Source organism: Triticum urartu, chromosome 5 (assembly GCF_003073215.2).
Source record: "Triticum urartu cultivar G1812 chromosome 5, Tu2.1, whole genome shotgun sequence".
NCBI lineage: Eukaryota > Viridiplantae > Streptophyta > Magnoliopsida > Poales > Poaceae > Triticum > Triticum urartu.
In genome coordinates, this window is record NC_053026.1 from 452,422,289 (window position 1) to 452,445,718 (window position 23,430).

A 23,430-nucleotide genomic window follows, 5' to 3' on the forward strand; every position below is an offset into this window, starting at 1 on the left:
CAGGTGCGTCTAGCATTGTCGGATAGGGTGTGGAGGTGTTTCTTCAGCGGATCTCACACAATTCAGTCGGTGGTTGTATTTGATGCGCTTGTCTTATAAGGCCTTAGTACGACGACTTCCGACTATCTACTACATGCCAGCTCCGGCGAGGGAGGGCGATGACGGCGGCACAATTTTTGACTCGCTTCAGTGCTTGTAGTCGTCGTTAGGTGGTCTATGAACTCGAATGTAAGTTTTATTATTTTTAGTGTTCATTGTACTGCTATATTTGAAGATGAATAGACTAAAAGTTTTCCGGCAAAAAAATTATAAATTTTGAAATACAAATCAGTGTATTCAAGTAATTTTTTTAAAAAAACTTAGCAGGTTTAATAACAAATGCAAAATGTGAATTACTAAATCGGATTCCACATTTATCTTCTCTGCAGAACAACAAAAGTAAGTAAAACAATATAAAAAGGGAAAGAATTAAAGATCATGTTTGAATCAAGCCTTAAATAGTGACAACTTGCAAGAGAAATTCCCTGCAAAAAAACTAGCACGAGAAAATGGGATTTGAAAACAGTGGCAACTAGCAAGAGAAATCTCTTCATCAACTAGCTAAGATGGGTCATCTTTCTTTTCTAGACAAAAAGACTCCCGTACGCAACGCACTAGCAGCTCAGGCTTTTGTGTCTTTCTTGTTCTCATTCACTTTTTTATTAATTGATGAAGTGGGCTGCGCCCCTGGCCAGTGTTTTGTTCAATGGCCCGGCAAGAGGAGTAGGAAGTGGGCTGCGCCTCAGGCCAGTTTTTTTGTTCTCTAGATATATAGGCTGAGAAATTTTTCACGCCCCAGGCCATTGCCTGGGCTGCCCGGGGCCCAGATCTGCCCATGATAGTGGCTATGGAGAGCCTCCGCGTACCTGTTTGAGGTGAGGTGTGGCTTCGAGGGGGTATGAGGATGTGGCGGATCTGCAGGGAGTTGCCGGTGGTACATGAATATGACATATGGGGCCGTGTAGTCACTAAGAGTGGTGTGTGATCCCAATTTTCCCATGCGCCAAACAGCTACTTGGTTGACATTGTCGGGTATCAGTAAGTTAAAAAGGTGGCAACTTGAGTATTAGGAGTTCATTCGATTCAAATTGACTCCACGAGTTTGAAGGTTTAAGAGTTTCCTCGATAACTATAAAGCACCAATAGCCAGTGACCATTCGCCAGCCGGGATGACATTTGCGAACGACGCGGCTGAACAGTTTTTGCAGTGGGGTGACATTTGCAAAACTGCAATGGCAACGTTTAAATCGCGTGACCTTTTTATGTAAATTCGTAAAGACTGCAATGGCATTTGCCATTGACTATTTTTCTTTTGGGTCATTGCAAAAAAACAAATTCTTTTTACCCATGGCATTTTTTGTGCTTTAAAAAAGTCTGATGACATTTTTGTTTTGTAGCACAGGAAAATCCGGGCTTTAATCTGGCACAGCAAAAACCTAGTTGGGCTTTTTTCGCTGGAGTACGAAGAAGTCGTTCGGTCTGGGAGTCCAAAGAGAAAGGAAACGGGAGAAGTTCTTTCACGCACGAGGGAAAAAACAGCCGCAGAAAAAGAAAGGGGGGGAAAAGCTAGAGAAGTGCCCACGTACGAGAGAAAAACAAACCACGGATAAGAAAAGGAAACGGACAGCGCTACGATCGGGATCACATAGTACGAGTACGAGACTAGAGAAAAAACAAACTTCTAGAATAAAAAAAAAAAGGAAAACGGGATTAGGGAGATCGACGGGGAAGGAGAATCGCGCTAGATAATCGAACGTGGGACGAGGCGTTCGGTACTTTCACACACACAAAAAAAGATTTGGTGTGCGCCGTCGCCGTCGAATCAAATCTAAAGCGAGAAGCAGCGCCCGGGTGCTTGGACTCTGAATTTGGGAGCGATGTCGTTCGCTTACAAGTTCAGGTACATCGTCGTCGGCGACACAGGTGCGTGCCCTTCTTCTCGACCCCGCGCCGGCGCGCTCCCGATGTCCATCTGCTCTCTTTCGTTTCTAGTCCATCGTGCCCTGATTTTATCATCGGTTTGTTGCGTGATCTCGTACGCGAATCCACTTCCGGTTATAAGTAGAAACTCGAAATCTTGTTCCTTTTTCATCGACGGCCGCCGTCCAACAACGTGCTGCCGCGCGGCTCGGATCGTACTTGCTATATTATGGCTACAGTTTCGATCGACGCAACTGTAGGGTTTTATCTTTTCAGTAGAAAGCCTTGTATATGCTTGCGTTGGCCTAGGCCAGAAGCCAAGAAGCAACCATGACCATGTTAATTATGAATTTGCTGTCCCAGGAGTTGGAAAGTCATGCCTCCTGCTGCAGTTCACCGACAAGCGGTTCCAGCCCGTGCACGACCTGACCATCGGCGTCGAATTTGGGCAGCGGATGGTCACCATCGGCAAGAAGAAAATAAAGCTTCAGATCTGGGACACGGTCCGTAAGTTGTTCCGCTATGAACCTTCAAACGAAACTAAGTGCATTCCCTACTGTCAAACCTTTACTGAAGTGATCTGCATGCATGATGCAGGCAGGTCAGGAGGCTTTCAGGTCAATCACAAAATCCTACTACAGAGGTGCGGCCGCGGCTCTCCTGGTTTATGACATCACCAGGTACATTCACCAGATTAAGCATGCATTTTAAGTTGCTGTCGTCTTAGAATTTTACCAGTAGACTAAGAATGTCGATCCTTTCCTCTGGTGATGAGCAGGAGGGAAACCTTCAACCACGTCGCGAGCTGGCTGGAAGAAATGAGGGAGCAGGCGGACGGCAACAACAACATCACCATCATGCTGGTCGGAAACAAATCAGATTTAGGTCAGAGGCGGGCCGTCAGCACGGAAGAGGGCGAGCAGTTCGCCAAGGAGAACGGCCTCGCCTTCATGGAGACCTCGGCCAGGACCCGGCACAACGTGGAGGAGGTAACTCGACGCACCGAATCGCATCGCGGCGGCGCGCAATTCACCATGGCATTTTTCTGACATGACCTGACCTATGCACGCAGGCATTCCTTCAGAGCACGTCCATGGTGTACGAGAAGATCCAGGAAGGCGCCATCGATCTCTCCAAGGTGAGTGTCTGCTAGCAGCTGCTTATCGGGTTAATTTTTTTAAAACAAGATTATCGGGTTAATTTGTCCACTGTTGTCTCTCTTGCAGTGTAGTGGTGTCACGCCCGGAGTTGATGAATTATGCAACCTTGACAGGGACACGCTGCCGTCTGGAGCCTAAGGCTGCTGCAGCAGCTGAGGGCTGAGCATAACTTGGACGACACAGTTCCGTCTCTCAGATGATGTTTGATACTAGTGCAAATCTGTAGTATATATGTAGATCACTTGGCAGTTTAAAATGATGTAAAGCGTTTTACAGTCTTTCAATGTTATATTTTTTCTAGTGTCTTGATTTTTACTTTGCTATACTTTTTGTCTTGTCGAGAGCGAGAACTTGGAAATTGCTTTTGGCTCCCGGCTCCATGGAGCCTGGATATTGAAAAATTCAAAACTATGAGAGAGAGAGAGAGAGAGAGGAAGGGAGGGAGAGAGACTAGTTTGTAAATTTTCATGATGAAACATGATTTTTAAGTTTTAAAAATTTCTAAAAACACACACATACATATGGATGTATACTAATTTTTGTAAACTTTCATGATGAAATACATTTTGGTGTTGGGTACACAAAAAAGACAAACTCAGGCATTTCTAGCACATACTAGTATTCAGTATAAAAACTAGACGACACCGCACGAGTTTTTCTGCAAAAAAAAAGACACCGCACGAGTTGCTGCGGGGACTTTTAATAAGCATAAGTGAGGATTTGATGAAATAAAAAAATTGACTCTGAAAGGCAGGTGCCCTGCCTTTTCATTGAAGATTAGGAATTTACAGGAAGGAGCAGAGGTAAGGAAGAGAACGCAGTTATTGGAGATGCGGCATGAAACAACTACATTAAAGAGCTACAGCTATCACTTCTAAATCAGCTTTCACCAAAGCGATCACCCCATTTTCTGGTGAATACTCTTCTGTTTCGCTCATTCTAAATGTGCCACGCAAAGTAGGCCGTGGCGGCAGTGTTCTTCTTGGGGCCCTGGTAGCAGAAATGCCACCAAGTCTGGATGGAGTCCAAAGAGCTAGGAAAGATCAGACAATGTTGTGGCAAGGTATAGTGCAGTTTGAACCAAACTTCCTGGGCAAAAGTGCAAGTGCTGAAGAGGTGCAGCGCAGACTCAAGCTCCTGATTGCAGAAGGAGCGCACATTGTTATGATCGGAGTCTTGGGCACGCAATCTGTCTGCAGACTCAGGGAGTGTTTGGTTCAGAAATCCTAGGACCTTTTCTAGTCTCAGGGACTAATAAAAAAAGACTCTCCAGTAAAGTCTTTTTCTAGTCCCTGTAGAAAAAGTCCCTCCCGTTTGGTTCCTAGAGACTTTTTAGGGACTTTTTCTAGTCTCTGAGACTAAAAAGTCCCTGAACCAAACACCTCCTCAAGCTTCTGATTGCAGAAGGAGCACACATTGTTATGACCGGAGCCTTGGCCCTTGGGCACGCAATCTGTCTTTAGTGGGAAGTCGATTTTGCGCCAAGGTCAAATGATTTTTTTTTTACTTTCCTCTCAATCTTCAGCCTCCAGGTCATCTCAAGGTCTGGCCTAGAAACGGATCCAATGAATTGACACGAGTAGGCCGAGCTGGCAGAGTATTGTTTTGAAGACGTCCAATTCCAGTTGATTCTATCCTGGACATGAGTGAGGCTGATATTCTGATTTTTTTGGCAAAGGGATAGAAAAGCATCAAGGTCAGATAATTTGTAGTGACAAGTGACGTAGCAACATTGTACAGATAATTTGTGCACAGGAAGCCAATGAAGCATGTAGGTAGGTCGTGTGTGGCATTGTGGATGTTTAACATTGTGTCATTGTGGATGTTTATCAACCAGCGATTAAGCGCGCATGTTTATCTGTCATTAGCTGCTTCATTTGGTCAGCTGGTACTGCAAATCTGGTGTCCAACTAGCTTAGCAGGACAATATGCTTACATCCATAGGTAAATGGTTCTAGTTATCCTGAACCACATTCAGGCGTCCCATATCATGACGACCGCGATGACACCGACGCCAAGCGCAACGGCGAGCCACCGGCCGACGGGCCTCTGGGGCCTGTACCCCTTGGCGAGGAGGTGGTTGATGGAGACGTAGACAAAGATGCCCGTGGCGAGGCCCATGGAGATGGCATAGATCCAGTCGGCCACCCGGCCCTCCGTGGTGGCGTCGACGAGTATGCTGACGGCGACGCCGATGGGGCTGGAGACGGCGAAGGCGAAGGCGTAGCCGAAGCAGGAGAGGAGGGGGCGGTCGGGGAGCATCCGGAGCAGCGAGATGCCCATGGCGATCGCGGCCAAGATCTTGTGCAGGCTGATGGTCCACAGCGCCTTCCACGCGTCGGCTTCCGTCTCTGCGAGTAATCGCCGATTCGAAGACCGGATCAAGTAGAAGTAGGCATGAAAATCAGTGACTGAAGCAGGGTCGAGAGGTACACACACATCTAGTAAGATGCAGAGATCCTCTCATTCATGGCAGTCAAAATCCAGGAAATTTCAAGCTCTGTCTCTGTCTTACCGGCAACTCCAATGGCGATGCCTTCGAAGACGGAGTGGAAGCAGAGCGCGGCGATGAGGAGCACGCCGTCGCCGATGGTGCTCGCGTTGCGTAGCATGGATGCAGTCGACGGTCCGTGCGCGTCCTGCACGCGCGGCACCGCCAAGTTATTACATACTGCACGCGCGAGTACACAGAGCTGTGTGGTAGTCTGAACGACTGCCAAATCAACACCGGACTCGGAGGCTGCACTTACAGATGTTTGTGGTTCGATGCTGTTGTCATCGGTGCTGCTCAGCTTGCCCTCCTCCAGCGCTCCTGGAAGTTTGTAAACAGGGTTGGATTCTCAAGTGAACGTTTAAACCATGACTAATAAGATCGCAGGAGTAACGATAAGACCGTGAAAATGCGCATCGAAAGATTGCCAATCACCCCTTCAAAAAAAAAAAAAGATTGCCAATCACGTAGCACGTAGCGCCCGCCCCGGAATAGAAAGGGAGCAAATTTGCATTTAACCCGACGAGCAGCTGCCACCTTTACACCGCCGGCCAGCTGGTGTATGCGCAGATATAGCAGTTAGTTTCAGCGGAGAACGTGGGACCTGCTGCTGCTCACCTGCACTCGGGGCGGTCCGGCCGGGGCCGCGCGCGACGACGGAGGAGACGAGCATGATGAGGACGTACCCGGCGCAGGCGAGCATGGAGGCGAACGGGTAGTCGCTGTGGGGGGCGAGGTCCCCGAAGGTCTCGTCGGCGTCGCTGAGGAAGTGCATCATGGCGGTGCCGAGGATGACCCCGCCGGCGAACTGCGTGCCCAGCGCCAGGAACGCCTCGTTCCACCGCATGAAGTAGGGGGACACGCCGCCGGCCAGGGTGCCCGCGAACACCAGTGCCAGGCACCACAGCTTCACCGCCACCAGCCCCGGCGCCCGCAGATCCGGCTTCGCCTTCGCGCCGCCGTCCGCGTCGCCGTCGCCGTGTCCGCCACCTCCATGGGCCCAGGCAGTGCTCGCGGACGCGCTGAGCCAAAGGACGAGAAGGAGGAGGTGGCGGGAGCTGGTGGCCGATGCCATGCCCATGCCCGTGCGTGCCGTTGCTGTGCTGGGCAGTGCGGGAACCATGCGGAAGGTAGATAGGAGCCGAGGACGGGGAGGGGATTTATACGTGGGCGGGAAGCTTGCAAGGAGCTGATGTGTGGGCCCACGTGTTGCCGGAGTACACTTCTTCTCGGGCTAGTACTCTTTCTCTTCTTAAATTGTTCTCGTTTTGACAATCAAATCCTCCTTTATTCAGTCATAACAACCATTGCATCGTTTACAATCAAAGGAATCACTGCATATTCCAACCAAGTGTTCGATGGAGAAAATCTAGCTAGTCTAACCAGTTCGTGAGCTACATGATTACTCTCTCTATTACAATTATCAAAGATAACATGCCGAAAACTAAAGACTTAAAATAACAGTCGTCGAAAACGGCAGTGACCAATGAAGAAGAAGAACCATTTTTTAATGCCGCGACAACCTCCACGCTGTCTGAGTCGATCTCAATTTTACTGCAACCAACAGTTTGCGGCCTAGCTTGATCAAGTTATATATCGACGGCTTGGGGGGGCCTAGTTGATGTCAATAAAGGTGATCCTACTTCAACGGCTTGGCCTTGGACTTATGTGCCACGTAAATCCTTGGGCCCTAGAATCTGGATTGTACACTTCGACACGGCTCCGCACTCCATGGGCTAACAATTTGGGGGGGGGGGGGGGGGGGGGGGGTATGGAACACATACACCATAATGGCGACCAGTACTCCAAGATGAAAAATGGTAAGGCCGAGATTGAGAACATGGGAGGTCGGGGACGGCTGGTCCTACTTCAACGACTTGATCTTGGACTTGTGTGCTATATAAAGCATGAGGCCATAAAATCGGGATTTGTACACTTTGACACGGCTCCGCTCATGTGCATCTCTTCCTTTTTGGTGCTCAATTATTTAAAGTGGAAAAATTATTGTACCAGTATAGGTAGCATGCATGAACCAATCTGCCTCATATGTGTTGCTTGAGAGCCTTTTGGCTCGCTGTGACTGCTAAGATTCCTTTTAAAAATCAGATATTTTTGTTGTTGATAGGTTTTTGCCCTATGAGAAACTTTCCTAAATGTAGGTTTTGCTGTTGATAGGTTTTTGCCCTATGACATGTATTTGGCACATGCAGTGGCTTTTTTTGCCAATGTATTGAACTCACTCTTCCTTCTTCCCTTCCTAGACATTGTTCTCGTACTGATTAAGTTGTTAATGAAAAGGAACAGAGCCTGGTTCAAAAAGAAAATGTTGCATGAGAGAGAGAGAGAGAGAGAGAGAGAGAGAGAGAGATAATGATGCAGTTGCGTGCAAATGAATATACGAAGTCATAGCTCTCGCTAGAGGCGACCGACCCGAGTGACGTCGGTTGCCCAATCAGAATTGTTACCCCACAATTTTACTCATGTAATTCATGAACCAGGAAGTCATTTAACCCACGACATTGAGCAGCTCATATAACATCATATTATCATCACACTCATGGCGTGAACACACGTTTGAGCAAATAACCATGTGCTAGAGCTAGAATGAAAATATGCTGCAGCAAGGCAACAATGTATAGTATTATCATGTAAATACTTCAGTTCAAAATTTTGTCTCCTTACGTCAGTTATTTCGAAACAGGGGGAGTAACTGACAAATTAAGCGGGCACAATTCACTTAGCCCACTCACTGCCAGCAAGCCGGAAATTGGGCTACCGAGGCCGTTTATCCGTGCCGCCTTCAGAATCCTGGCAAGATGCTGAGATGTTTGGCGACCCTGTTTACCTGCTGCAGTGTTGCACGCATCCAGCTTTAGACGTGGACGTCCGGACATTGGAGCACTGAACCAGAATGTTGCACGAAGCCTTGCTAGAAGCTGCGGCGCCGAGTCAATTTAGCTGCAGTCTTCTTCTCTCTGGCCGGAAGTTTTCTCCCACTGAGAGTTGCAGTCGAACGGATGTCGTCGATGAGATCCTGGTCCGCGGCGTCCATGAACTCCTCAAAATCCTCAGGAATCTCGTACATCTTCCCGAAGTCCACAAGCAGCCTCACCCAGGTCCTCCTGAGCGCCGGCAGGCCGTAGGTGTGTGCCGCCTGCAACCTCTCCAACACGTTCTTCGTGCTCACGTCCCTCCTAAGGCTCTCCTCACACGCCTTCTTGAGGTCCGCGATGCCATACTTGTCACTCGCGGCGAGCAGCTCGCCCCGGTGCACGAGCAGCTCGTCCTCCGACGCGATGACACCGTAGAGGTAGCCGACCAAGGTCTGACACGCGTCGATGGACATGTCGGAGATGTCCACCTTGGAGAGCTTCTTCTCCCTGAGGTTGTGTGAGAACATCCTCAAGAACATCGGTGACCGCGTGGCCAAGACGGCGCGGTGGGCCTTGATGCTGCCACCAATGGCGTTGATGGCGATGTCTGTGAGGATGCCTTCTCGCAGCATACGCGCAAAACCAGACTGTGCTTGCTCCACCAACGTCCTCATCTCCCTAGAGCGCAAAACAGACTCCGGTTTGCCACGCTGTATAACAAAAAAAAACTTCATTTTACACTAGTTGTAATATATCTTCCTACTTCATCGCTGTCCTTAAGGTCTCAATGTATTTAGATAGCAAGCTCAAAATTCACACAATTGCTTTAAGGAAGAAAATGAAAATGAAGGAAAGGAAATATGAGTTTTACCCTAGTCATTTTGATAAATTCGATGTCAATCAAGCATCTTCTTGATTTACATCCATCGGTCACTGTCCATGTATAAGGACAGTTGAGAGGCACGCTAACCACTGCATGCGTGTGCTACTTGTTAGCAACGTTTGAAAAAATCCACCCATGTTAAAGAGTAAAGACGTACATTAGCAAAATAGAGTGGTTTGTAAATACCAAAAGCGCACCAATATACTTGGAAAAAGATACTCCCTCCAATCCGAATTAATTCACACAACCTCTATGTCGGATCGGAGGGAGTACAAAGTCCAAAACACTAAAAAGGGACAAAAATAATTACAGTAAATTGTTTGAGGTTTAGGACCCATGATTTGAAGTAAACATCACAAAGACATATATATTGTAAAAAAACCCAGAAGTACGAAATTAGAAACTGTTATCCGCATTTGAGTGATTAAGCATGTTATGTCTTAAGGGACCTAGTTCACAAGACTGATCAATGCGTCTCTTTCTGGCAGGAAAGAGAAGGCTATCGGTAAATATCACGCCATACACACTCACAAAAGAAAGGTGAACATGATTAGACTCTGATAGACAGAACCCTTTCGGTTAAATTAATGATAAAGAAGTGCAGTCTGCTAATTACAAACCACTTTCGAATGTTTAGTATTGAGTGTTGATAACCATCCGATCAAGATCCTCTCATTCTTTTTATACATGTACTCTTTGTTCTAGATCGAACGATACTAGTTATTCATCAATTGAATAGCAAAACCAAAAACCACACACACACACACACACACACGATATTTCTGCAAACTACGCGTGGATCCACAAAACTTACTCTTATATTTGTGAACCAAACCATAAACAGTTTAAAATTTGTTTTTTCCGATTGCACAAAAGGGATGACCATAGTGTACACTAGAAAATTTTACCTTCAAGGTTTTGAACCACGCCCGGGCGATTTTCAGAAAAATGTATAAGTTTCAGGGAATCAGAGGCAGCGTATTTGTCAAAAGATCGTGAAGATGGCGAAAGCGTCACTGAAGTATGCCCGTTCGTTCGGACTGCGGATAGGTGCCTACACAATTTTTTTAGAACATAGACGTCAGGGACGTCCGGCTTTAAATTAATAAAGCCCACAACATAGGCAGCGTATGACAACCACATGACCAACACACGGCACCAGACAAAAGACGAGCAGGTCTTGAAAACAGCAACCGGAGAAGGAATAAAGTACGTTACAAGGCACGTCCGGCCTAGCGAAACGAGCACGCAGGCTCGGCTGAAACTACAACCAAAAGGGGCTGCCCATCCCTATGCGACAGCAGACGGCGCGGACGACGGAGTGCGGGACTCGGCGTAAACTAAGCGAAGACGGCAAAGATCTTGGCGATGAAGATCAGAGTCCTGTTGTCTGCCCAGCGGTGCCCATTGCTGCAAGAAAACGATGCATTTGAAGATAACGTCAGCGGGATGCGAGGGAAATACGCCCTCAATAGTAAACTTGTTACGAATATGTCAGATAGCCCATAACATGGCCGTCGCACACGTCCACATGACCCGACGAGCCGGGCCATGAACCAATGACAAAGAAGACACTAGCGCGGCTCGGGAGCGGGGATCCCAATCCACCCCCGCGGCCTCACGGACCGCGCTCCAAGCAAAGCGCGCCAAAGTGCATCGGAAGAAAGCGTGGTCAGCATCTTCCGGAACCCCACACAAAGCACAAGGGCCGGAGGCGGGGCCGTTGCGCTTAGCAAGGTTGGTAGAGGTAGGAAGGCGATCTTGGCAGAGTTGCCAGAGGAAGACCTTGATCTTGAGAGGGATTTTAGCCTTCCAAAGCCCCATGGCAGCCGAAGGGACCTGGCCGCGGGTCAGCTCTCTGTATAAGGAATTGACAGAGAATTTGCCATAGCCCGAAAGTCTCCAAGAGACCGTGTCCGCGGAGTCCAACAGGCGAACATCCGCGATCAAATCCCGAAGGCGGTCCCACTCCGCCATTTCCGTCCCCGATAATTCTCTTCTGAAGTTGATGTAGGGTGGGGAGGAGCTAAGAGCCGAAGCAACCAGTTGGTTGGGCTCGACTGCAATGGAGTAGAGTTGGTGAAACTCCGACCATAGGGATTGGTGGCCAATCCAAAGGTCTAGCCAAAACCGCGTGGAGCGCCCGTTGTTAACCCCAAACTTCGCGCCCCTGGCGAATAAGGGTTTTAGGGCTTGAATGGAGTTCCAGAAGGGGGACCCACGAGAGGCCGCCTCGAAGAAATTCCCGTTCGGGAAGTATTTCGCACGGAGGAGGTCGATCCAGAGGCCAGTCTCACCCTGAGACATCTTCCAGATCCATTTGCACATGAGTGCAATATTCATCAGCTTGGAGTTGATGATCCCAAGGCCCCCCTAGGCTTTAGGTCTGCAAACGGCCTGCCATTTGACCATATGGTATTTCCGTTTGGGTCCCGCTCCTTCCCAAAAGAAATGGGACCGCGGGGTATCCAACTTAGTGTGTACCCCACCCGCCAGCAAGAACAAACCCATGGCGAACATAGGTAAGGATGAGAGGCTGGAGTTGGGTAAGATTAGTCTAGCCCCTGAAGACATAAATCTACCTCTCCACGGACACACCCTGCCCGCTACCTTGGAGGTGAGAGGTTCCCAATCGGCGATCGAACATTTCTTCGCCGCGATCGGGAGGCCGAGGTAAGTGAACAGAAACTGGCCAAGTTTGTAGTTAAGCAAGTTGGCTACCCGCTGACTTTCGGCGCGTCCATCCCTATGGACACCACTTCACACTTGTGGAAGTTGATTTTAAGCCCCGACATGAGTTCAAAACACAACAGAATGGCCTTGACCGTTGCGTTACTGTGTGTGTCGGGCTCGAAAAGGAGGAGTCTGTCATCCGCGTATTGCAGGTGTGACACTCCTTCCGGGATCAGGTTGTCCACCACTCCCCTGATGTGGCCAGCCAAACGAGCTCTGTCGAGCATGGCGCCCAAGGCGTCCGCTACAAAGTTAAACAGCAACAGCGAGGCTGGGTCCCCCTGACGTAGCCCACGCTTGTTGCGGAAAAAGTTCCCTACTTCTCCGTTCACCGCAATCGCCGTTTGGCCCCCCGAGACCAACTGCATCATGCGATGAACCCAAACCGACGAGAATCCCCGGTCCAGGAGGACCTGACGGAGAAACTCCCAGTTCACGCGATCGTACGCCTTCTCAAAATCAAGTTTTAGGAGAATCACGGGCTGGCGAGCGCGTTTTAGGGAGTGCACAATCTCTTGGAGGGCCAACGGCCCCTCTAAGATGTTGCGCCCCCGAATAAAAGCCGATTGGTTCCTACTAATAATACGGTGAGCTATCGGAGACAAGCGAGTCGAACAAGCCTTAGCACAAATTTTAAACGGAACATTAATCAACGCTATGGGATGAAAGAGCCTAATATGATCCGCGCCCGGAACTTTGGGGATCAGAGAGAGAACCCCAAAGTTTAGGTGAGAGATATCTACTGTACCCCGCATAAAACCATTGCAAACGTCAAAAATAGGCCCTTTGAGCACTTGCCAAAACCTTTTGAACATCGCCACCGGCCACCCATCCGGCCCGAGTGCGGTGTCGGATTTCATGCCAAGGGTCGCCTTTGTTGGGGAACGTAGTAATCTCAAAAAATTTCCTACGCACATGCAAGATCATGGTGATGCATAGCAACGAGAGGGGAGAGTATGATCTACATACCTTGTAGATCGACAACGGAAGCGTTTGGTTGATGTAGTCGTACGTCTCCACGGCCCGACCGATCAAGCACCGAAACTACGGCACCTCCGAGTTCTAGCACACGTTCAGCTCGATGACGATCCCCGGACTCCGATCCAGCAAAGTGTCGGGGAAGAGTTCCGTCAGCACGACGGCGTGGTGACGATCTTGATGCACTACTGTCGCAGGGCTTCGCCTAAGCACCGCTACAATATAATCGAGGACTATGGTGGCAGGGGGCGCCGCACACGGCTAAGAATAAGATCACGTGGATCAACTTGTGTGTGTATAGGGTGCCCCTTGCCTCAGTATATAAAGGATGGAGGAGGAGGAGGCCGGCCAAGGCTTGGTGTGGCCAGGATGTGGAGTCCTACTAGGACTCCAAGTCCTAGTAGGAGTCCACCAAGAGGGGAGGAAGGGAGAAGGAAGTAGAGGAGAAGGAAAGGTGGCCGGCCCCCTTTTCCCTAGTCCAATTCGGACTAGAGGGGAGGGGGCGCAGCAGCCCCCTGGCCCTTTTTCCTCTTCCCACTAAAGCCCATCAAGGCCCATTGCTTCTCCCGTAACTATCCGGTACTCCGAAAAATACCCGAATCACTCGGAACCTTTCCGATGTCCGAATATAGTCGTCCAATATATCAATCTTTACGTCTCGACCATTTCGAGACTCCTCGTCATGTCCCCGATCTCATCCGGGACTCCGAACTCCTTCGGTACATCAAAACTCATAAACTCATAATATAACTGTCATCGAAACCTTAAGCGTGCGGACCCTACGGGTTCGAGAACAATGTAGACATGACCGAGACACGTCTCCGGTTAATAACCAATAGCGGGACCTGGATGCCCATATTGGCTCCTACATATTCTACGAAGATCTTTATCGGTCAGACCGCATAACAACATACGTTGTTCCCTTTGTCATCGGTATGTTACTTGCCCGAGATTCGATCGTCGGTATCCAATACCTAGTTCAATCTCGTTACCGGCAAGTCTCTTTACTCGTTCTGTAATACATCATCCCGCAACTAACTCATTAGTTGCAATGCTTGCAAGGCTTAAGTGATGTGCATTACCGAGAGGGCCCAGAGATACCTCTCCGACAATCGGAGTGACAAATCCTAATCTCGAAATACGCCAACCCAACATGTACCTTTGGAGACACCTGTAGAGCACCTTTATAATCACCCATTTACATTGTGACGTTTGGTAGCACACAAAGTGTTCCTCAGGCAAACGGGAGTTGCATAATCTCATAGTCATAGGAACATGTATAAGTCATGAAGAAAGCAATAGCAACATACTAAACGATCGGGTGCTAAGCTAATGGAATGGGTCATGTCAATCACATCATTCTCCTAATGATGTGATCCCGTTAATCAAATAACAACTCTTTTGTTTATGGTTAGGAAACATAACCATCTTCGATTAACGAGCTAGTCAAGTAGAGGCATACTAGTGATACTTTGTTTGTCTATGTATTCACACAAGTATTATGTTTCCGGTTAATACAATTCTAGCATGAATAATAAACATTTATCATGATATAAGGAAATAAATAATAACTTTATTATTGCCTCTAGGGCATATTTCCTTCAGTCTCCCACTTGCACTAGTCAATAATCTAGTTCACATCGCCATGTGATTCAACACTAAGAGTTCACATCACCATGTGATTAACACCCATAGTTCACATCGTCATGTGACCTATACCCAAAGGGTTTACTAGAGTCAATAATCTAGTTCACATTATTTATGTGATTAACACCCAAAGAGTACTAAGGTGTGATCATGTTTTGCTTGTGAGATAATTTTAATCAACGGGTCTGTCACATTCAGATCCGTAAGTATTTTGCGAATTTCTATGTCAACAATGCTCTGCACGGAGCTACTCTAGCTTATTGCTCCCACTTTCAATATGTATCTAGATAGAGACTTAGAGTCATCCAGATCTGTGTCAAAACTTGCATCGACGTAACTTTTTACGACGAACCTTTTTTGTCACCTCCATAATTGAGAAATATTTCCTTATTCCACTAAGGATAATTTTGACCGCTGTCTAGTGATCTACTCTTAGATCACTATTGTACTCCCTTGCTTAACACAGTGTAGGGTATACAATAGATCTGGTACACAGCATGACATACTTTATAGAACCTATGGCTGAGGCATAGGGAATGATTTTCATTCTATTTCTATCTTCTGCCGTGGTCGGGCTTTCAGTCTTACTCAATTTCACACCTTGCAACACAGGCAAGAACTCTTTCTTTGACTGTTCCATTTTGAACTACTTCAAAATCTTGTCAAGGTATGTACTCATTGAAAAAACTTATCAAGCGTCTTGATCTATCTCTATAGATCTTGATGCTCAATATGTAAGCAGCTTTACCGAGGTCTTTCTTTAAATATTTTTTTTCAAACACTCCTTTATGCTTTGCAGAATAATTCTACATTATTTCCGATCAACAATATGTCATTCACATATACTTATCAGAAATGTTGTAGTGCTCCCACTCACTTTCTTGTAAATACAGGCTTCATCGCAAGTCTGTATAAAACTATATGCTTTGATCAACTTATCAAAGCGTATATTCCAACTCCGAGATGCTTGCACCAGTCCATAGATGGATCGCTGGAGCTTGCATATTTTGTTAGCACCTTTAGGATTGACAAAACCTTCTGGTTGTATCATATACAACTCTTCTTTAATAAATCTATTAAGGAATGCAGTTTTGTTTATCCATTTGCCAGATTTCATAAAATGCGGCAATTGCTAACATGATTCGGATAGACTTAAGCATAGATACGAGTGAGAAACTCTCATCGTATTCAACACCTTGAACTTGTCGAAAAACTTTTGCGACAATTCTAGCTTTGTAGATAGTAACACTACTATCAGCGTCCGTCTTCCTCTTGAAGATCCATTTATTCTCAATTGCTTGCCGATCATCGGGCAAGTCAACCAAAGTTCATACTTTGTTCTCATACATGGATCCCATCTCAGATTTCATGGCCTCAAGCCATTTTGCGGAATCTGGGCTCACCATCGCTTCTTCATAGTTCGTAGGTTCGTCATGGTCAAGTAGCATGACCTCCAGAACAGGATTACCGTACCACTCTGGTGCGGATCTCACTCTGGTTTATCTACGAGATTCGGTAGTAACTTGATCTGAAGTTACATGATCATCATCATTAGCTTCCTCACTAATTGGTGTAGTAGCCACAGGAACAGATTTCTGTGATGAACTACTTTCCAATAAGGGAGAAGGTACAATTACCTTATCAAGTTCTACTTTCCTCCCACTCACTTCTTTCGAGAGAAACTCCTTCTCTGGAAAGGATCCATCTTAGCAACGAATATCTTGCCTTCGGATCTATGATAGAAGGTGTACCCAACATTTTCTTTTGGGTATCCTATGAAGACGCACTTCTCCGATTTGAGTTTGAGCTTATTAGGATGAAACTTTTTCATATAAGCATCGCAACCCCAAACTTTAAGAAACGACAACTTTGGTTTCTTGCCAAACCATAGTTCATACGGTGTCGTCTCAACCGATTTAGATGGTGCCCTTTTAACGTGAATGCAGCTGTCTCTAATGCATAACCCCAAAACAATAGTGGTACATCGGTAAGAGACATCATAGATTGCACTATATCCAATAAAGTATGGCTATGACGTTCGGACACACCATTATGCTGTGGTGTTCCATGTGGCCTGAGTTTGTGAAACTATTCCACATTGTTTTAATTGAAGACCAAACTCGTAACTCAAATATTTGTCTCCGCGATCAGATCGTAGAAACTTTATTTTCTTGTCACGATGATTTTCCACTTCACTCTGAAATTCTTTGAACTTTTCAAATGTTTCAGACTTATGTTTCATCAACTAGATATACTCATATCTGCTCAAATCATCTGTGAAGTTCAGAAAATAACGATACTTGCCGTGAGCCTTAACACTCATCGGACCGCATACATCAGTATGTATTATTTCCAATAAGTCAGTTGCTCGCTCCGGAGAACGGAGTCTTAGTCATCTTGCCCATGAGGCATGGTTCGCAAGCATCAAGTGATTCATAATCAAGTGATTCCAAAAGCCCACCAGCATGGAGTTTCTTCATGCGCTTTACACCAATATGACCTAAACGGCAGTGCTACAAATAAGTTGCACTATCATTATTAAATTTGCATCTTTTGGTTTCAAATTTATGATTATGTGTATCACTACGATCGAGATCCAACGAACTATTTTCATTGCGTGTGTAACCATATAAGGCTTTATTCATGTAAACAGAACAACAATTTATTCTCTTACTTAAATGAATAACCGTATTACAATAAACATGATCAAATCATATTCATGCTCAACGCAAACACCAAATAACACTTATTCAGGTTCAACACTAATCCCGAAAGTATAGGGAGTGTGCGATGATGATCATATCAATCTTGGAACCACTTCCAACACACATCGTCACTTCACCCTTAACTAGTCTTTGTTTATTCTGCAACTCCCGTTTCGAGTTACTAATCTTAGCAATTGAACTAGTATCAAATACTAAGGGGTTACTATAAACACTAGTAAAGTACACATCAATAACATGTATATCAAATATACTTATGTTCACTTTGCCATCCTTCTTATCTGCCAATCACTTGGGGTAGTTCCGCTTCCAGTGACCAGTCCGTTTGCAGTAGAAACACTTAGTCTCAGGCTTAGGACCAGACTTGGGCTTCTTCACTTGAGCAGCAACTTGCTTGCTGTTTTTCTTGAAGTTCCCCTTCTTCCCTCTGCCCTTTTTCTTGAAACTAGTGGTCTTGTCTACCATCAACACTTGATGTTTTTCTCGATTTCTACCTTCGTCAATTTCCGCATTACGAAGAGCTTGGGAATCGTTTCCGTTATCCCTTGCATATCATAGTTCATCACGAAGTTCTACTAACTTGGTGATGGCGACTAGAGAATTCTGTCAATCACTATCTTATCTGGAAGATTAACTCCCACTTGATTCAAGCGATTGTAGTACTCAGACAATCTGAGCATATGACACTAGTTGAGCGATTCTCCTCCATCTTTTAGCTATAGAACTTGTTGGAGACTTCATATCTCCCAACTCGGGTATTTGTTTGAAATATTAACTTCAACTCCTGGAACATCTCATATGCTCCATGACGTTCAAAACGTCTTTGAAGTCCCGATTTTAAGCCATTAAGCATGGTGCACTAAACTATCAAGTAGTCATCATATTGAGCTAGCCAAACGTTCATAACGTCTGCATCTGCTCCTGCAATAGGTCCGTCACCTAGCGGTGCATCAAGGACATAATTCTTCTGTGCAGCAATGAGGATAAACCTCAGATCACGGATCCAATCCACATCATTGCTATTAACATCTTTCAACACAATTTTCTCTAGGAACATATAAAAAATAAACACAGGGAAACAACAACGCGAGCTATTGATCTACAACATAATTTGCAAAATACTACTAGGACTAAGTTCATGATAAATTTAAGTTCAATTAATCATATTACTTAAGAACTCCCACTTAGATAGACATCCCTCTAATCCTCTAAGTGATTACGTGATCTAAATCAACTAAACCATGCCCGATCATCACGTGAGATGGAGTAGTTTCATTGGTGAACATCACTATGTTGATCATATCTACTATATGATTCACGCTCGACCTTTCGGTCTCCGTGTTCCGAGGCCATATCTGTATATGCTTGGCTCGTCAAGTATAACCTGAGTATTCCGCGTGTGCAACTGTTTTGCACCCGTTGTATTTGAACGTAGAGCCTATCACACCCGATCATCACGTGGTGTCTCAGTACGAAGAACTTTCACAACGGTGCATACTCAGGGAGAACACTTTTTGATAATTAGCGAGAGATCATCTTAAAATGCTACCGTCAATCAAAGCAAGATAAGATGCATAAAAGATAAACATCACATGCAATCAAAATATGTGACATGATATGGCCATCATCATCTTGTGCCTTTGATCTCTAACTCCAAAGTATCGTCATGATTTCCATCGTCACTGGCATGACACCATGATCTCCATCATCTTGATCTATATCAATGTGTCGTCATATGGTCGTCTCGCCAACTACTGCTCTTGCAACTATTGCTATCGCATAGCAATAAAGTAAATCAATTATTTGGCGCTTGCATCTTATACAATAAAGAGACAACCATAAGGCTTCTGCCAGTTGCCGATAACTTCAACAAAACATGATCATCTTATACAACAACTTATATCTCATCATGTCTTGACCATATCACATCACAACATGCCCTGCAAAAACAAGTTAGACGTCCTCTACTTTGTTGTTGCAAGTTTTACGTGGCTGCTATGGGCTAAGCAAGAACCGTTCTTACCTACGCATCAAAAAACCACAACGATAGTTTGTCAAGTTGGTGCTGTTTTAACCTTCGCAAGGACCGGGCGTAGCCACACTCGGTTCAACTAAAGTTGGAGAAACTGTCACCCGCTAGCCACCTTTGTGCAAAGCACGTCGGGGAACCGGTCTCGCGTAAGCGTACGCGTAATGTCGGTTCGGGCCGCTTCATCCAACAATACCGCCGAACCAAAGTATGACATACTGGTAAGCAGTATGACTTATATCGCCCACAACTCACTTGTGTTCTACTCGTGCATATAACATCAACACATAAAACCTAGGCTCGGATGCCACTGTTGGGGAACGTAGTAATTTCAAAAAATTTCCTACGCACACGCAAGATCATGGTGATGCATAGCAACGAGAGGGGAGAGTATGATCTACGTACCTTGTAGATCGACAACGGAAGCGTTTGGTTGATGTAGTCGTACGTCTCCACGGCCCGACCGATCAAGCACCGAAACTACGGCACCTCCGAGTTCTAGCACACGTTCAGCTCGATGACGATCCCCGGACTCCGATCCAGCAAAGTGTCGGGGAAGAGTTCCGTCAGCACGACGGCGTGGTGACGATCTTGATGCACTACCGTCGCAGGGCTTCGTCTAAGCACCGCTACAATATTATCGAGGACTATGGTGGCAGGGGGCGCCGCACACGGCTAAGAATAAGATCACGTGGATCAACTTGTGTGTGTATAGGGTGCCCCTTGCCTCAGTATATAAAGGATGGAGGAGGAGGAGGCCGGCCAAGGCTTGGTGTGGCCAGGATGTGGAGTCCTACTAGGACTCCAAGTCCTAGTAGGAGTCCACCAAGAGGGGAGGAAGGGAGAAGGAAGTAGAGGAGAAGGAAAGGTGGCCGGCCCCCTTTTCCCTAGTCCAATTCGGACTAGAGGGGAGGGGGCGCAGCAGCCCCCTTGGCCCTTTTTCTCTTCCCACTAAAGCCCATCAAGGCCCATTGCTTCTCCCGTAACTATCCGGTACTCCGAAAAATACCCGAATCACTCGGAACCTTTCCGATGTCCGAATATAGTCGTCCAATATATCAATTTACGTCTCGACCATTTCGAGACTCCTTGTCATGTCCCCGAATCTCATCCGGGACTCCGAACTCCTTCGGTACATCAAAACTCATAAACTCATAATATAACTGTCATCGAAACCTTAAGCGTGCGGACCCTACGGGTTCGAGAACAATGTAGACATGACCGAGACACGTCTCCGGTTAATAACCAATAGCGGGACCTGGATGCCATATTGGCTCCTACATATTCTACGAAGATCTTTATCGGTCAGACCGCATAACAACATACGTTGTTCCCTTTGTCATCGGTATATTACTTGCCCGAGATTCGATCGTCGGTATCCAATACCTAGTTCAATCTCGTTACCGGCAAGTCTCTTTACTCGTTCTGTAATACATCATCCCGCAACTAACTCATTAGTTGCAATGCTTGCAAGGCTTAAGTGATGTGCATTACCGAGAGGGCCCAGAGATACCTCTCCGACAATCGGAGTGACAAATCCTAATCTCGAAATACGCCAACCCAAACATGTACCTTTGGAGACACCTGTAGAGCACCTTTATAATCACCCATTTACGTTGTGACGTTTGGTAGCACACAAAGTGTTCCTCAGGCAAACGGGAGTTGCATAATCTCATAGTCATAGGAACATGTATAAGTCATGAAGAAAGCAATAGCAACATACTAAACGATCGGGTGCTAAGCTAATGGAATGGGTCATGTCAATCACATCATTCTCCTAATGATGTGATCCCGTTAATCAAATAACAACTCTTTTGTTTATGGTTAGGAAACATAACCATCTTCGATTAACGAGCTAGTCAAGTAGAGGCATACTAGTGACACTTTGTTTGTCTATGTATTCACACAAGTATTATGTTTCCGGTTAATACAATTTTAGCATGAATAATAAACATTTATCATGATATAAGGAAATAAATAATAACTTTATTATTGCCTCTAGGGCATATTTACTTCAGCCTTGTCAATCTCCTCTGGGGTAAAGGCCAATCCCAGGCCCTCGTTTTCATCGTCCGTGACCCGCAACGCAGGGTCCTACACATCCGCCCTAAGCCGGGCGCGGGATTCCTCCCTGGAACCCATAAGTTGGATGTAGAACTCGTAAATGTGGCGGACGATATCCTGTTGCCGCAAAAGGAGCCCCTGCTCAGATTGCAAGCGCAGAATGGCGCATTTGCGGCGACGGCCATTAGCATAGGCGTGAAAATATTGAGTGTTCACTTCACCCTTGAGCGTCCATTTGATACCATCGCGTCTACGCCAGTACTCCTCCTCAGCTCTAAGGAGGGACTCGACCTGGGCCTCAAGCGCGTAGCGCTGAGCCCAGTCTTGCTCCGAGAAGGTATGAAAAAAATATAGTATTTGGAAACCATATAGTATTTGGAAAAAAATATATAGAAATAATGCGTAATCATCGGATGCTGGGGGATCCTAGCCCACAACAACCACCACCGCAGGATTCTCCTTCAGAAATCGGATTAGTCTGTTATAAGCACTTACAAGTTACAGTAGCAGTACCCCTATCTTTTGGAAATCATCCTTGTAAGGTGTACTCCCTTTGTAAACTAATATAAAAGCGTTTAGATCACTATTAGTTTACCGAGAGAGTATAACCATAACAGCAAAGAATATAGTGTTGAGTTAAAAAAATTGAATATAGTGTTCCGCTAGAAATTTTGTTGAGAAAGGAGCATAAGGGAAAAGGGGAGCAGCGGCAATACCATCTCCAGCTCCCAACATAGAAGTCTTCCTTGGATCTTTTGATTTGCTCATCGGGTCCGAGCTCCAGCAGCACAAATCTTCCTTCAACTTCCACGTCGCTCCCCGTGGTCGATCTTGACATCTCTCGGATGGACTTTTTGATTAAAGGCGGCGTGCTGTTCAGAGAAGAAGGCCGGTAACCCTAGAACTGGAAACCGTAAATTTCGAATGGCAGGAGGAAGGAAGCAGATGCCATCCAAAAACGGTTTAGGGGGTCCGTGCACGGTGATGTGCGGGTAGGTGAGTAAATTACGCGCTGGGGTTTGAGATAAGCGAGATATTGTTCCTTCCTTGACGCTGAATTCGTTTCCTGGGCATTCTTTTTTCACGAAATATTTGATTCGCCAGCGAGATTTCTTCCCTCCTCGTCTCCATTTCATTTATATTGCAAACTTGCATGAAAAGCAATATGTATTTTTTAGAGTCGCATGCAAAATATTTATTGCCAACTAATTAGTGACCGAAATCTGCCCGCAGTTTTCTCTTCTTTTTTTGCAAGTGTCAGAGTTGGCATCAAACAACGCGTGGCTAAACCTTCATGGTTCTCCCCCTGAAAATGTTAAACCAGCATCGATCTGAGGGGACGGGGAACATAGCGCGTGTTACAGCAAGTCTTTTTCGGTGGCCATAATTGGGGCTCCATATAATACTTTTTACAAGCACAACATTTTCTTGGTTTGTCAATATGTTTCATCTGTATCCTCTCTCTGTTGTGCTGGTCTTGACCCTCAATTTTTTTCTTACTACCCATTTTAAGTTATGTCCAATTTTTAATAAAAATTGTACTCCAGAAAGACATTACACAAAAGCTGATTTGCTTGATGTGCCTTTCTATGTGGAAACTGGCTGGAGCATTGAGTATTTGATTAAGAAAAAATGGCGGTTACTTGGCTATGCTTTAGCACATAAATTGTTTTTTATCAATGATTTTTCTTACCGTCTGGCCTATACGTTCGATTGCTTTAATAAAGCATACTGTACTTTGTTAGCCAGGGAAATTAAAGGATTAAGATCTGATTGAAGAATTTCCAACTACTGACCAGCAACATCTTCTGTAAGCAAGCCACTACTGAAGGGATGTCACAACGTCAAAAAAGAAGAAGGGATGTCACTTTAGGTTTGAGCGGGGGTTTG

General features: G+C 46.0%; 2 protein-coding genes and 1 pseudogene across 2 annotated transcripts; 1 reads left to right on the top strand and 2 right to left on the bottom strand.

Annotated features, from left to right (window-relative positions):
* Positions 1 to 1,916: 1,916 nt before the first annotated feature.
* LOC125507126 (ras-related protein RABB1c-like) lies at positions 1,917 to 3,257 on the top strand. Its single transcript, XM_048671811.1, has 6 exons — positions 1,917 to 1,962; positions 2,323 to 2,462; positions 2,557 to 2,639; positions 2,738 to 2,948; positions 3,032 to 3,097; positions 3,186 to 3,257. The coding sequence occupies exons 1-6, from the start codon at positions 1,917 to 1,919 to the stop codon at positions 3,255 to 3,257; spliced, it is 618 nt and encodes a 205-aa protein (XP_048527768.1).
* A 1,627-nt stretch (positions 3,258 to 4,884) lies between these two features.
* On the bottom strand, positions 4,885 to 6,730 carry LOC125556236 (zinc transporter 2-like). Its single transcript, XM_048719008.1, has 4 exons — positions 6,229 to 6,730; positions 5,870 to 5,931; positions 5,635 to 5,758; positions 4,885 to 5,470 (listed from the first exon to the last, which is right to left on the bottom strand). Exons 1-4 carry the CDS (start codon positions 6,689 to 6,691, stop codon positions 5,094 to 5,096), a joined length of 1,026 nt encoding a protein of 341 aa, XP_048574965.1. The 5' UTR covers positions 6,692 to 6,730; the 3' UTR covers positions 4,885 to 5,093.
* A 1,613-nt stretch (positions 6,731 to 8,343) lies between these two features.
* On the bottom strand, positions 8,344 to 22,378 carry LOC125507127 (annotated as a pseudogene).
* Positions 22,379 to 23,430: the final 1,052 nt, after the last annotated feature.